We start from the raw sequence: 15533 nt of genomic DNA, 5'->3' as shown, positions 1-15533 counted from the left end.
GTGAACGCTCTGAGTGAAATTTTATAAACTGTATGTACTTCCTTTTTCCGAACGCTTGGTTGTTAAACGCGGATTGAACATTAAGATAAAAAAAAAAAATCTATATCTTCTTTATATATAAAAATTAATTGCTGTTCGTTAGTCTCGCTAAAACTCGAGAACGGCTGGACCGATTTGAATAATTTTGGTCTTTAATTATTTCTGGAAATCCAGAGAAGGTTTAAAAATTAAATAAATATGAAAATGCTTGGAAATAAATAAAAGTAACAATTTTGTTTTCCCTTTGACCTGTCCCCCGTCGGACGGATTCCTTTTGTTGGTTTTAAGTTTATTTTATACAAAGGTATAGGTCTTTTATTTATCGATTGAGGCACTACGAAGTCTGCCGGGTCAGCTAGTCTTACATAAAAAAATATTGTAATTATTTTAAAGAAAAACCAGAAATAAAGAGGTCCATTTAAAAAACGAGCCATATTTTCATTAATGTTTAATCACTGATTCTACTTATTGCATACGGGGCGCTTCTGGAATCGAATCGGTCCCGAAGACTGCATTGCGCATTCGCGAAGCAACTGCCCTTGAGGTGTTAGGTCTCCTTCAGAGGCGCTTAGGCAGCTGTTAACAAATCCTGCCCCTTTTGGCTGAGCCTTTGCTCGCCCACCTGCTCTGGGTCTTTTTTATTTTTTTATTGCTTATATGGGTGGACGAACAGCCCACCTGATGTTAAGTGATTACTGGAGCCCATAGACATCTACAATGTAAATGCGCCACCCACCTTGAGATATAAGTTCTAAAGTCTCAGTATGATTAGAACGGCTGTCTCGCCCTTCAAACCGAAACGCATTACTGCTTCACGGCAGAAATAGGCAGGGTGGTGGTACCTACCCGTGCGGACTCACAAGAAGTCCTACCACCAGTAATTACGCAAATTATAATTTTGCGGGTTTGATTTTTATAAGATGAGTTCCGAGGAATGCGCCTTAAGGAACATCTAATGTAGCATTTTAGAATTTTATTTACGTAAAACTGCCTTATTGGTCTCATATAAAAAAAGTATAGCTTAAACTCTGAATAAGCACGCTTAATAGTAAATTGAAGTTTTTATGTTATTTTATTCTTTTAACATAGCCACTGTCGTCGGTCCAAAGTTATATATATTTTTTTTTATATAAGTAATTGAAAATGCGGTAAAAAATTGCGTGACATACATAGAGAGACAGCCAAATCTAAGAAAAATGGCTTTAAATATTTAATTCAATTTTTACAATCGTATAAGAAGCTGATGTAAAACTGTTATCAGACCACGTGAACACCACACAGCTGTCGCCCTACTTAACAAATACGTTTCAACTCTTACTGGCATTGCTAGATAGTCCTGCTCTTCAAACCGAGACGCGTGTTTGATCCCAGCAGAAGCACGCCTGCCTATTTCTGCCGTGAAGCGGTAATGCGTTTCGATTTGAAGGGTGAGGCAGCCGTTGTAACTATACTTGAGACCTTAGAACTTATATCTCAAGGTGGGTGGCGCATTTACGTTGTAGATGTCTATGGGCTCCAGTAACCACTTAACACCAGGTGGGCTGAAAGCTCGTCCATCCATCTAAGCAATAAAAAAAAAAAAAAAAAATTATATCTCAAGGTGGGTGGCGCATTTACGTTGTAGATGTCTATGGGCTCCAGTAACCACTTAACACCAGGTAGGCTGTGAGCTCGTCCACCCAACTGAGCAAAAAAAAGACGCATTTTCGATAATCATTAATTAGTTAAAATTACTAATTACACTTAATATGTTTATTATTTCAAATGCTCGAAATAATTAAATAAAACGTAGCTTTAATTATAAATGCTTTTTTTATATGTCAATACGTTTTTGATCACGCAATGTACTTTTTTTTATTGCTTTCTGGGTGGACGAGCTCAAAGCCCACCTGATGCTAAATAGCTACTGGAGCCCATCTACAACGTAAATGCGCCACCCACCTTGAGATATTAGTTCTAAAGTCTCAGTATAGTTACAACGGCTGCGCCACCCTTCAAACCGAAACGCATTACTGCCTTATGGCAGAAATAGGCGGGGTGGTGGTACCTACCCGTGCGGACTCACAAGAGGTCCTACCACCAGTAAAAATCATCATTATCAGCCTCTCAAATTGCAAGCCATTAAGCACGATCCTCGGCTTTTCCCATCCAGTCTCGGCTTGAGATGAGAGATCATCTTTCAATATTTACTATGCAAAACGTAATTTTCAGAATACCATCCTTTGACTGACATAGCTTAGTCGATACAATAAAACAACATAATTTTAACGTAATTTGTTTATTGAACAATCATCCGTCCATACAAATTTGAGACCGAACTTATAACACTAGCTTAAATATTACAATCACATTTTTCGTTTACCATACAATAATAATATGATCAGAACCAAAAAATACAATTCGCGCGCTGTATACATTAAATCAATGGGCTGGTCGTTTTAGCCGGACAACCGATAACCGTTGGGTTAAACGCGTTCTTGAGTGGAGACCGCGAATTGGAAAACGCAGTGCGGGACGCCCTTAGGCTCGGTGGAGTGATGATGGGGGTGCAGGGTGGCTGGCAGGAACTGGATGAGAGAAGCCGAAAATCCTGCTCAGTGGCGAACAATTGGAGAGGCCTATGTCTATCAGTGGACTGCTATAGGCTGATGATGATGATGATGATGATGATGATGATGATGATGACGATAGTAATCACAATGCTAAGCCTCATACCGCCTCATACGAAACAAAGAAATACAATTTTAATCATAATCACAATTACAAAACGTTCACTAAATAAATCATGTAAATATAAAAAAAAAAACGCTTAGACTGTGAAATGATGAAAATCACAAAGTTTTTTGATTCCGATCAGTTATTCGAATCCAAATCAGACAAGCTAACCCTAAGCGGAATTTCCTAAGCCCATATTCATAGCGTTCAGGATATCGCCATTGTCAGCGTCTATTTCCCAAGCGAACAGTCCACCAAGCTTATTGTTCCTCACGTATTTCCCCTTCTCAATAACTGATCTTGCGTCATCATAAGTCACCAGATCGCCGGTTGTAGGATTCCACACGTATGGAGCTTGAGCAACTTTATCGTAAAAGTACTGCCATGTTCCTGAAGTGATGCCATTCACGATCTCCCTATAGTCCACCACACCGTCCTGCCAAGTTCCTTTAACTGGACCATTAGCAACTCCAGTGAAGGGTATGTCGTCGTTGTAGTCGTGAACTCCAGTCCAACCACGTCCGTACATAGCAACACCGACAACCAGCTTTTTGGGCTGGACACCTTGGGTCAGCAGGTACCTGATACCGAAGTCGGTGGTGTAAGTTTCCTTAGGACTCCAAGATGGAGCATATAGAGCAGTCTGGTGTCCCAGAGTGTCGTTAGACCAGGCACCCTTGAAGTCGTAACTCATAACGAAGATATGGTCCATGTATTTCTGGGCTTCCTTGTAGTTCACGACTTGGATCTTGTCCCAACCGGCGCTGATGGCAGAGGTCAACTCGTAAGTTCTACCAGTCTCAGCCGCCAGCTCATCCAACATTTGACGTAATTCCTTCATGAGCTGAACGTATACATCTCCGTCTTTAGGACTACCGAGATCAGGGTTAGCGCCTTTGCCACCTGGGAACTCCCAATCAATGTCGACACCATCGAAGAACTTCCAAGTTTGGAGGAAGTCTTTCACGGAGGCAACGAAACGATCACGCTTGGTTTTGTCGGTGAAGAAGAAGAAGGGATCGGCCAATGTCCAGCCACCAATTGAAGGTAAGACCTTTAAGCCAGTATTCGCTTGTTTCAACTGCATCAGCTGCCCGAAGTTACCTTTGTAGGGCTCGTTCCAGGACGATAATCCCTTTTGAGGTTTCTGCAGGGCCGCCCAGGGATCGTGGATAGAAACCTTGAAGTCTTCACGGCCGCTGCATGAACGTTGTAGTGCTTGAAAACTGCCCTCAATTTCTTTCAAACTGTCATTGATGCCATCACCACCACAAATCGGAATGAAGCCGTAGAGCAAATGAGTCAGGTTCGGAACCGGAACGCGGTCCACAGGGAACTTTCTAGGATACACACCCCATTCGACGAAGTAAGCGCCCACCACTTTTCCCGAAGTCTGCTTGAAGGGCTTATTTTTCTCACCAATAGAATAATCGAGAGGCCTCAAATGGCTACCATCAGTGTCAGCTACTACGATTTCGACGCCCTCGCTAGAGCTGCATCCGTCTGAGTTGCAGAGCTCGACCTGCATCTGGTATCTTCCGCCCTTCTTCACTTTGAAAGCGGCCGATGTGGCGCTGCCGGCACCGCTCCAGACTTCCTTCTTATCGAGCAGGACTCTGGACTTGTCGGCCGCGTCGCCGGTCCACACGTTCCAGTTGACGGAGACGTCGGCGGCGTCCTTCTTGGTCACGAGCTGGTTGTAAGCTGTGGCCGCTTGGTTGACTTCGACGATCGCGAACGTGCGCTCGCCCCAGCCGAGGTTCGGTTTCCCTGGCGGGCCGCAGGAGCCGACGGCGAACGCGGCCACCGCGAATACGAGCGCTATCATCCGATGCCCCATAACTGGTTCTACAAAAAAGCAAACAAGTAAACGTGAGACGCGCCTCACATCCAACTGCCAACTGGAGTCGTATTCTCGTGGTATCTTTTATATATCATTCGGTATTGTAGGCCAACCGCTAGCACGGGGGGCCCGCATTGTGGACGCAGCGTCTTCGGATGCTGAGCTAAATAATAATAATCGTTAGCACAGTTTAAGGATTACGGTCACGTTAGTGGGCCGGTCAAGGTGACGGGTTTATTTTATTTTTTCTTTCTATTTTAATTGTGCGATGTTTGTTTGTTGTTTTGACAGAACGCGCGGCGTAGGGATGAGCAATGCGAGTCCGTTACGAAGCAATGATTCATTGCATTGTAATGTTTTTTTTTATCGTATTGATTTTGCTTGAAATCATTATTGAGCAACGCTGATGCTTTTTTATGTTGTACATATTTTATAATCGTTGTGTACAAATAACGTTTATGAAAATGCTGTCTCTTCAAGTTCACTATTGTTTTTTATTGCCATCGATGGTAATACTTGGTAGCTAAAATACTAGCAGCCCAATCGTGAGCACTCGTGACCCATTTCACGTAACCTACAAGTTGCACATCCTAAGCCGCTTCAGCAAGAATGAGACTAATACTGGTCTAGTCACTTTGACTACTGCATCACGAAATCAGTTTGCAGTATCTCAGATGAATGCAATTTACATTCAGATTTTGGTTGAGTTTTTTTTTTGGTTTCCGATGTGAGTAGCATGACATGATAATACATTTATTATTCTTACAAAAAAAATTACTTCGACGAAATAAAATGTAATCGAAATTAATGAAATATCTATTATTAAGGATACCTCAAAAAGTTTTGGGCTGGTCTTGTTAAAATTTTAAATGGAACCACACGAGAAGCAAAGGAAGTTCAGTAAAAATGAAGAATCATTAAAGTCGGTTCACTCAGAAAAAGTTCTGCACTTAATAACACATGCGAATTGAAAGCCTCATATTTTTTGAAGTCGGCTAAGCACAAACAAAGGCCGTTATTTAACAAAACCAATTAAATATATCTGTGTAAAGAAACACGCTTATAGCAGGCCGAACCAAAGAGTAAATCATTTTTTATCCGATTTTAATTCCGGTCAGGAGATAAGATATCAAATTACAAAATTATTTTAGTGTCATCGCCGCGGTTTTTTCATAACGAGTACAAATTTACAAATTAATGGGACGTATTGGATTGGATGAAAATAGCGTTTAAAAATTTCATTACAAGTCGCATATCTGATGATGCTGATGATGGCCTAAACAAAACTCCTTTTACGGTTTAATCTTGCGTTTATTATCGTCATGAAAACTTTTTATTATGATTGAAGTATCCCGGAGGCCTTTCCAGTTTCACCAGGACAGATGGGCGAGCAGAGACTCAGCCAGGAGGGGTGGAATTTGTTAACAGCTGCCCGAGCGCCTCCGAAGAAGACCTAACAACTCAAGAACAGCTGCTTCGCGTATGAATCTACTACCGGATCGGAATCGCGACTCGCTGAGATGATCCGGCAAGAAACTCAGTGTGGGTTGCATGGGTTAGGTTGCACGTCGAACTCTTTGCCGAGTTCGACGAGTACGGTTACCGGGGTCCCTAAGCCTGCTCCTAGTGTTAGAGCTGAAGGCGTCTAATGCAAGAGTTATTGGATGTGATGGATCCGTAAGGACGTGGTTTCCGAAAACTGGAAAGCACTGGATACACGAGAAATAGTATAATATTAAAACAACCGCGGCATTAAACTATAAAAATATTTTAATCATTATAGATCATACAGACATAGATTAGAGAAAAAAAGACTATACTTAAGACGTGTATAGAAGATTCGTACCTCTCGAACCCGACGAAATCATATCACTAAAGCAACTCAAGCAAAATCAAACGTATGTACATACATTTTCCTCGAACCACTAATGATGACCAAACCGAATTATCTAATTGCCTTGTATTTTATCAGTAGATAAACATTTACTTAAAGAAATGATTCACATTTTCAAAATCATGTTTGTATCGCTCATTTGTAAGTTCACAAATGTCACGTTTTTTTGTTGTTGCTTTAGATGGGTGGACGAGCTCACAGCCCACCTGGTTTTAAGTGGTTACTGGAGCTCGATGACGCCCACAACGTAACTACCGGTTTTTGTACTACAGCCAGCCAAATCGAAACGCATCACTGCTTCACGGCAGAAATGGACAGGATCGTGGTGCCTACTCGTGCTGGCTAACAAGACGCCCTACCATCAGTACAACGTCACGCCAAATCACGAAAACAAATTATTCTCATTATATATAGATTTTATTGTTCAATGATTAAGTACATTACTAGTCCAGCCCAGCTACTGATTATGGAATATTAAATATTATAATTTTCGTGTCACATCTCTATTAACTATAATACTAGTTAAACATCGGGTCTGCACTCTAGTCACTATTTTTATTTATTGCGTAAATGGCAAATTGCTCGTTCAATTGGATTCTACACTCGGACTTATCGTGTCATCGTGTGGGTAGATATTAATGAAAGAAACTTTCGGTTACCATTACTCTTCAAATGTCCTTTAAGGTTATCTAGAAATCAATTAGCGTTCTAAGAAGCTGTATCCATCTGACTCTTCAGATGAAGCAACAACTTCCCTGCCGTGACTTGGCCTTAAGTGGTTATCGTAATCCATCAAAATCATAGTCCGTTACTCTTGGCAGAGCAGTAGGGATAATGTGAAATCCCTGTCCATTATAACCTTTTTTTATTTTTTTTATTGCATAGATGGGTGGACGAAATCACAGTGCACCTGGTGTTAAGTAGTTACTGGGGCCCATAGACATTTACAACGTAAATGCTGCCACCCGCCTTGAAATATGAGTGCTAAGGTCTCAGTATAGTTATAATGGCTGCCCCACCCTTCAAACCGAAACGCATTACTGCTTCACGGCAGAAATAGCCTTGACAGCTGTTCTAAATAATTCGCGACCACTCGTTAAGTAAGGCTTTGGTAAGGTTTCTCACTCGATCAGTCCAGCGTCGCTTCGTCCACGAGCTTTTTTACCGTTGACCCTACCCCGAAAAACAGGTAAGTAATACATAGATATCATAAATTGAACATCGCCATATGTATAGCTATCATCGCTCCTTTGAAACCGCAGCTAGTTGGTCCACTACCCACTCGTGTGGACTTGTAATACGCCCTAATACAAGGTCAAAGGTTAGATGAATATAAAGCTCATTCGATTTAAAATCGGAATTGGAGAAGGTAAGCACAAAGTGGATCTAGTCTTGGGAAGCAACAACGAAGTCTTAGTTACATTGACAATATTAGACGTTTCAAATTCGGATGCCATTAGATTCTTCTCCTGTGTTGCGGGTAACAAAAGCGCATACATATGTTTGTATTCAGCGCCGGTTTACCGAAAATCCTTAACAAAGACACCAAACGATTGCTGTTGCCTTAAGGAATCATAAAAAACTGAACTAAAGAAGTAGTCGGAGGACCATCCCGTTCGACTACCTTCCTAAAGAAGACTTTCTTCCTTCTCTTCTTCATCCATCAAAAAACAAAACAATTGTGTGAAAACACACACCAACAAACAAAACATTAAGACACTTAGTTGTTTACTATAAGCACCCGCATTTCAAAAACTGTCAAACAAAAGTCATTGATATTATGTAATGAGGATTTCTTGATAAGAAATTATGTTGTACATTTATGGCACAGCGGTGCGTGGGTGCCTCTCGATTCAGTGGTCGTCGGTTTGAGGATTGACCACATTTTACCGCAACACGGCAAAAAGATTCAACACCCTTCTCTTAACGAGCAAGTGAAGTTCCATCTTTGCGTCCAAACACGAGTTTAGTAACTTAAATGTGGGTTCTACGAAGCAGTCCGTATTCGTAAATACCATAATGTATTTTAACAAATTATGTGACATACCTATTGCTTAGCTTAAGATCTGTCTTTGTCACAATTTATGATAAATAGTTTAGAATTTAGTTTTAACCGTATTTTTTTGAACACGGGCGTTAGTTTGCTTGAGCTTGGGCGCGTATTCTCCGACATTTCTGTCTGAGAAGACATCATCGGTATAAACTTCGCAAAACGACATCTCGAGATTGCCTATGATCTCTAAAATCTCGCGTTAAGCTTTTTAGAATGGCGGGTCTTTTTGGTTCTCGGTTTTACGTTAACTAGTCTATATCGTCTATATCAGGTGAGACCATGGACTCGTAGCAGCTGAGCAGATCCTCAGACAAAAGTTGGCCATTCATGAAGGAAGTCTTGGCTGTTTGAAATTATGGAATCTGTCCACATAAAGGTTTTTTACCGTCGAATATAGAGGTTTACCTAAGCTAAATGGTAAGTGTTGCTCATGGACATCATTATAAATAATTGAGACGCACTTCAAAACGCGAGGTGGTCTAAAAACAACAGTATCCTCGTTCCGTATAAATCGAGTTATTCTGTGGCATATGCCCAATAAAGCCGTTTTTTTCCTACCTATGCTGATAGCCTTGAGAGGCTATTCCAGGTTCTCCTTGACGTGTAGGTGGGCTCACGGGGCTCAAACCGGAGTGTTGCTAACACTGGCCCTAGCAAGAGCAGTGCTTCGCAGAATCAACCACCGGATCGGAAAAACGACCCACTGAGAAGATCCGACGAGAAACTCAGTGGGCTGTGTCTGTGGGTTAATTCACTCGTCGAGCCCTTCGTCACAAGCGACGGGTTCGACGAGGACGATGACCGGTGCTTGTGGTACCTAAAAGCACCGCTAATGGATCGGAAGAATCCATAATGACGTGAAAGATCTTCCCTTCATCGTTAAAACCTCACAAAATCGCAGTGCTTCGCAAAATCTACCACCGGATCGGAAATGCGACCCACTGAGAAGATCCGGCGAGAAACTCAGTGGGCATCAAGCCGTCGTCACTTACCATCATACGGCTAATACCGTTACCACAAACACGACTGATGCGGGTCACATTTCGAAATGTCAGCTAATACAGTTCTCCGTAATGATCACGTTAATTGGAACGATACAGTACTTTCTGAAGTGAAATAAAGCGTTCGACTCAGAACAATACCGGGTTTGTTGTCTCTTTAAAGACGCGATTAAGTAATTTCCGATCGGGTTCCGGACAATTAAATTATTATACAAATTAATTTGGCCACGTACCATCCAGGTTTGGAATGAGCTCCCCGCCACGGTGTTTCCCGAGCGCTATGACATGTCCTTCTTCAAACGAGGCTTGTGGAAAGTATTAAGCGGTAGGCTTTTAGCGGCCTGACTCTGCCCCTAGCATCGCTGATGTCCATGGGCGACGGTAACCACTCACCATCAGATGGGCCGTATGCCCGTCTGCCTTCAAGGTGCAATAAACACAATAGTGTTCTATTATGTAGCCTTGAAATTGCTTTCGGAAGCCTCGACTGGCTTACCTAATTAGAACCGCAAAAAATACAGTATTATTATTGTGTATCTTTATTTCAGTAAATAAACCGTAACATTTTTATTAGTAACAATTACTTATATATTTTTTTTAATAGATTTTATCACCTGGTAACTAAGACCTTTAGGTCAAGTCTTATTTTAATTTTAATGAAAACTTTTTTATATGGAAAATGAAATGAAGACGAAAACCAAATGAAATGAAATTTAATAATATGGGAGTCGTCTATTATCAAAGGTGGCAATCTGTGCATTTGGACAAAAAAAAATTATTGATATTTCAATACAGATTTATTTGAATATAATCGTCTCCTTCAAAGAATACGGTTCAAAACCTGCATTAAATAAAGGTTAATAGTTAACCTGTTATTTATCTAAGATGTCGTTCCGAAGAGTTTTGTGACTGCCAATGGAATACAAAGTCAATAATTCGTTTTTCGGATTTATCAATCATTGTCCAAAAGTCAGATTGCCGGCTTTGATAATAGTCGACTCATGGGATGACATATAATCTCAGTAACATGGTGGTCATTTACTGAGACTTTTTCAGTGGACTTTTTGGAGGATCCCGAGAAGTTACGTCCAGCGGCTTTGTTTCATTTTCCCACATTTGTGCACTTTCACAGATATTAAACAGTTCATAAGCCACCGTTGTTACACAGTTCAATCTGATGAAACACTAAATAAAAAAAAAACACATAACTTCACTCCTCGCGTTCCCGCCAAAAAGTCCCAATTACTTATAACCTATGTTAGTAACTGAAAAACCTAACACATAATTTTATTAAAATTTCTTACACTTTTTTTTTTGTTGTTCTAATTATTTCAAGACGGTACCCTAAAAATCAAAATCGTCGAACTGGGCCGGCATTAGCATACAATGCTAATACAGAGGTTATCGACCTCCGCGACAACGGACCGCAACAATGCAAGGCTGAGGCTACTTTACGACTATACGGGGCGGACAGAGTCGCATAACGCTTTAAGATATGATAAATTTTCTGCCAATGCCCATGGACCACACTTGTGTGTTACAGCTATCTTATCGAAAAATCCGGTATTTATGATTATAGCAAGGATTACACGTACCATCGGTCGATGTCCATGGACCACACTTGTGTGTTACAGCTATCTTACCGGAAAAACTGGTATTAATGATTATGGCAACGATTACACGTATCAAGTGACACAGTATTTAGCAGCCCTTGACTGCCGGCCCCCGGAGTCATGGGTTCGATTTCCACATCGGGCAAATAGTTGGGAAGTCGTCGTGGCCTAAATGATAAGACGTCCGGTGCATTCGTATGTAGCGATGCATCGGTGTTCGAATCCCGCAGGCGGGTACCAATTTTTCTAATGAAATACGTACTCAACAAATGTTCACGATTGACTTCCACGGTGAAGGAATAACATCATGTAATAAAAATCAAACCCGCAAAATTATAATTTGCGTAATTACTGATGGTAGGACTTCTTGTGAGTCCGCACGGGTAGGTACCACCGCCCTGTCTACTTCTGCCGTGAAGCAGTAATGCGTTAAGGCTTGAATGGTGGGACAGCCGTTGTAACTATACTGAGACCTTAGAACTTACATCTCAAGGTTGGTGGCACATTTATGTAAACGTCTATGGGCTCCAGTAACCACTTAACACTAGATGGGCTGTGAGCTCGTCCACCACCACCACCACCACCACATATAGCACCCAGATATATAAAGCATGTATATTAGTCTCTGTTTTATGACCTTAAGTGGTTGCAATCTGATTCTATATTATTTTTAAATATTAATTAAATTTTTATTTAAATTAATAATTGGGAACAAATCACTCATGGTCATCCGAGCCCAATTTAGAATTCCCTGTGTTCTGTGTACCATAGACTGATTAAATGTATATATATACAGACAATAAACACTCAGACAAAGAGCAAACCAATCTGTTCGTCACACGAATAATTTCACGATGTGGGAAACAAACCCACGACACTCGGCACAACAGTCGCTAACTTCAGCACCGCCCAGGCAACCGTTGTAACTATACTTGAGAACTTAGAACTTATATCTCAAGGTGGGTGGCGCATTTACGTCGTAGATGTCTATGGGCTCCAGTTACCACTTAACGCCAGGTGGGCTGTGAACTCGTCCACCCACTAAGCAACCTAAAAAAAATTTTTTTTTTTACTACTTTATTAGGCAAACAAGACCTATTTAACATAACTAATCCTAGACACGAAAATAAACTTAAAATATGCCAACGGTATTTTATTAATAAATATAATATTAACTATTTCGATTGATAACTACGAATATTGTTTAATTAATAAATCACAACCTAACAACGCATTTAAAAAATTCCCTAATTGAATACTGTTGTCTGGAAGAGATCGCTTTTAGCGGTTAGACCGTCTATTATACAAATTAAGCTTGTCAAATGACCGATAATCATTGTTCATTGTGTTTTAGTGCGGCATTAAGGTATGCTTTCTCTGTTTATAAGCACTCAGATGAGCAAGTAGACCTTTGAACTTGTCATAAAAAAAAACTATAGTAAAAAAGTCCCTGACATTGTCCGTGAATCCAAGAGTAATCTACAAACTTTCTTGGACTGCACCGAGTCAGCTAAATGCAATCTCAGAGGGCATCACGCACGCGAGCCACGCAGAGGTCATTCAACTACAAACCGGTTGGAAGGAGCATTCATGACAGCTGACAAAGGTTACGACGCGAATTGTATAAGGATGCGAGCAGAGACAAACAAAAATCTTTCTCAAAAGGCCTCATCGATTGACCTTCGTCACGTCAACCCTCCTGGTTATTGTCAGACATTGGCTAATCATTAGACCATTTTTTTGTAAGTAGGCACACGAGACCACGTGGTTAGATATGATGGCTTCGTGCCAAAGTCTTCCCGTGATTGTCGTAAAAAGACACTAGGGAAGTCACCCGGGAATTGGCAGAAGTGTTCTATGAATATCTGATTAGGGCGTATTGAAAACATCCACGGGTAGGTGCCGCCAAGCGCTCATCCCTACGCACCTGATGGGTGGGACAACTGTTATAGAAATAGGGGTTTGGACTTCATGTGATGTGATATCTAAGGACTCTTGTAACCACATAGGACCAGGTGAGCCGTGAGCACGCTCACCAATCTAAACAATAAAAATATTGTGATCACCCTTTGCCTAATTCAGTGAACTTATTTTAGTCTGCTAAAGAAAACTCATGCATGAGCTAGATGCTTTGTAGCATTGGATACGCTTTTTTTCCTTATTACTGTATTATGAATGACGTCATTGAAATATTCAATGATATTCAATCATTGGAATATTCAATGACGTTTGAAAATTTAAATATATACATCACTAATTCCATTAAAGTCGAATTCTAAAAATAATTTTGCCTTCATTAAGGAATTTGTGTACGTACGCACTTAAATTGCCCTGATTTAAAAATTTAAATTCACCGATATACGTTCTTTTTTTTTTGAAAATAAACATTGAAAAAAATACGTGTTTATAGGAACATAAAAGGAACAAAAATAAATAATGGTTATTCCGATAAAGGTGATTTAAAAACATTCACAAAATCGAAACCGTAATGAAGCACCTAAGAAGTGGTTTCTGCAAATGAAAATAAACTTTAAGCTCAAGACTTACACAATATTTTCCTTTCAACAATCAAATATCGCACATTATCAAGAAAGGATATTAAACATTTTCAATAAATTTGATGCACTTTTTACAAATTTATTATTCTCACTAACAAGAATCGCAATAGAACGTATGTGAATGAGATAAGAGCTAAAATTGTATTAATTTTATTTTCGAACGTTACTAAATAGTTTTGTGTAACATTTTCGGATTTTGAATCACAATAACAATGTACAAAGTGTACTAAACATATCTTATTTGGTGTGCGGTAAAGTCTAAAATTGCTTAACCGTTTTTCGACGATTAATTAAATTTGTTAACGGTGTTAGCATGGCATTCTATACATTATTTTGTGAACGCTAAAGCTTAATATTGCTTGAATGTTGTAGCTTCTTGCTCTCGATTTGCCAAGGGACAAGTAACGGTAATAATAACGGTGAAATAATATACGATTATCCTTTGTAAGATTATTTGAAGTTGGTACTTTTAATATTTACGTTCAATGTTTTTATGTAAATGAAAAATACAGCTGATATTTATGTTTATTTCACTGATTCCAATACAAAATCATGAGTTTTGACTTATGTTAATATCAGCGGATGGGCAATGGCGAACTATGTGACCTTGCTGTGTAAGCCATGGTCGAAATTGACGCTGAAGGCATTTTATTGCTTATCTACACTTACTTCTACAGTGCGAAAATGATTTTTGATGTTTATCTTAATTATAAAAAAAAAGAGTCACAGGTTAGACTAGTTTAAAACTAATAAAAGAAAAGTTATTGCGAAGGTTCAAGAGGGTTCAAGCGATAGCCGACATTAAAAGTTGTTACATTGACTCGAGCGTTCCAATTTTGAATTTTCGTATCGGTCTCGTCCGTATTACGATCTTGCTCGGACCGACTTCGGAGAAATTGCAACGGAATTTTTATTATTCTCTCAATTTATTTTATTTTTATTTTAAAGAACATCTTTTCGAATAAAGAACGTCTGTTCTCTTCGATTTGTTTTCACTTTCACTTCGCTATTCGAACAAATAGCGTTCTGTTTATTTAAAAACAACAAAAAACAACCATGTTAAAACAATTGAAACTCAAAATTGGAACACGAACACTGTTTTTGAAATACGAATTAAAAAAAAAAAAAACCCACGTCTCACAGAAGTTCCTTGCGCACAATCGCGTTCGCGGGCCGACACTAACACTAGCCGAGAATAGCCCCCCGAGGAAAACGTCACTGCACAATGCGAAGGGTCCATTAGTATTGCACCCGCGTACGAACCTTCGACAAAACCGACGAATGTCGATGACTTTTATTCAACATAATATAATAAAATTTAAATAATTTGTTTGTTTGCCGCGTTCGAAAAACACTTTCCGCAACAAATATGTTTTATAGTGTTTTACAATATCCGACGCAATTTATCTTTCGTACCGTCTCTCTCTGTAAACAGGAATACGGAAAATAGGGTAAAGAAATACATCAATTAAAAAAAATTCCATAATTTCATTTATTTTTATTTACATTACATCGATTTTTTTGCTATGCTACCTATGCTAGTAACCTCAAGGTTACCTCTCCTTAATAGGACGTGTAGGCGAGCTCACGGGGCTCAACTTAAGAACTTTTCTAACACAAGCCTCGGTAAGGACAATGCTTCGCAGAATCTACCACTGGATCGGAATCGCGACCCACTCAGAAGATCCACTGAGAAACTCAGCGGGCTCAAATATTATTAACGTATAGTATAACATGGGTAATTAATTTAATAAAGTGAGTAAACAATTAATTGAGTATTTAATACATAGCGACTTGGCTATACCCCTGGCATTACC

At 39.8% G+C, this 15533-nt stretch overlaps 1 protein-coding gene across 5 annotated transcripts; it reads right to left on the bottom strand.

Moving 5' to 3' along the window:
• Window positions 1–2301: 2301 nt before the first annotated feature.
• Window positions 2302–15000, bottom strand: Chi-h (chitinase). 5 transcript variants are annotated; one of them, XM_038011859.2, is made up of 2 exons: window positions 14851–15000; window positions 2302–4602 (listed from the first exon to the last, which is right to left on the bottom strand). In XM_038011859.2, exons 1-2 carry the CDS (start codon window positions 14954–14956, stop codon window positions 2927–2929), a joined length of 1782 nt encoding a protein of 593 aa, XP_037867787.1. In that variant the 5' UTR covers window positions 14957–15000; the 3' UTR covers window positions 2302–2926. The 5 variants fall into 5 exon arrangements, with proteins under 5 accessions (XP_037867787.1, XP_037867788.1, XP_062525238.1 ...); XM_038011860.2 differs by lacking the exon at window positions 14851–15000 and adding an exon at window positions 6444–6578; XM_062669254.1 differs by lacking the exon at window positions 14851–15000 and adding an exon at window positions 6418–6497.
• Window positions 15001–15533: the final 533 nt, after the last annotated feature.

Source organism: Bombyx mori, chromosome 7 (assembly GCF_030269925.1).
Source record: "Bombyx mori chromosome 7, ASM3026992v2".
NCBI classification, from domain to species: Eukaryota; Metazoa; Arthropoda; class Insecta; order Lepidoptera; family Bombycidae; genus Bombyx; species Bombyx mori.
The sequence above is the reverse complement of the archived record's forward strand: the minus strand, read 5'-3'. Positions and strand labels throughout refer to the sequence as shown.

What these genes read in the sequence shown, in the direction of transcription:
- Chi-h (XM_038011859.2), bottom strand. Translation starts at nt 14,956, where the DNA reads ATGGACCCTTCGCATTGTGCAGTGACGTTTTCCTCGGGGGGCTATTCT. An exon ending in GCAAGGAACTTCTGTGAGAC is followed by an intron (nt 4,603 to 14,850) that starts GTGGGTTTTTTT and finishes GCTTTTTTGTAG; the next exon opens with AACCAGTTATGGGGCATCGG.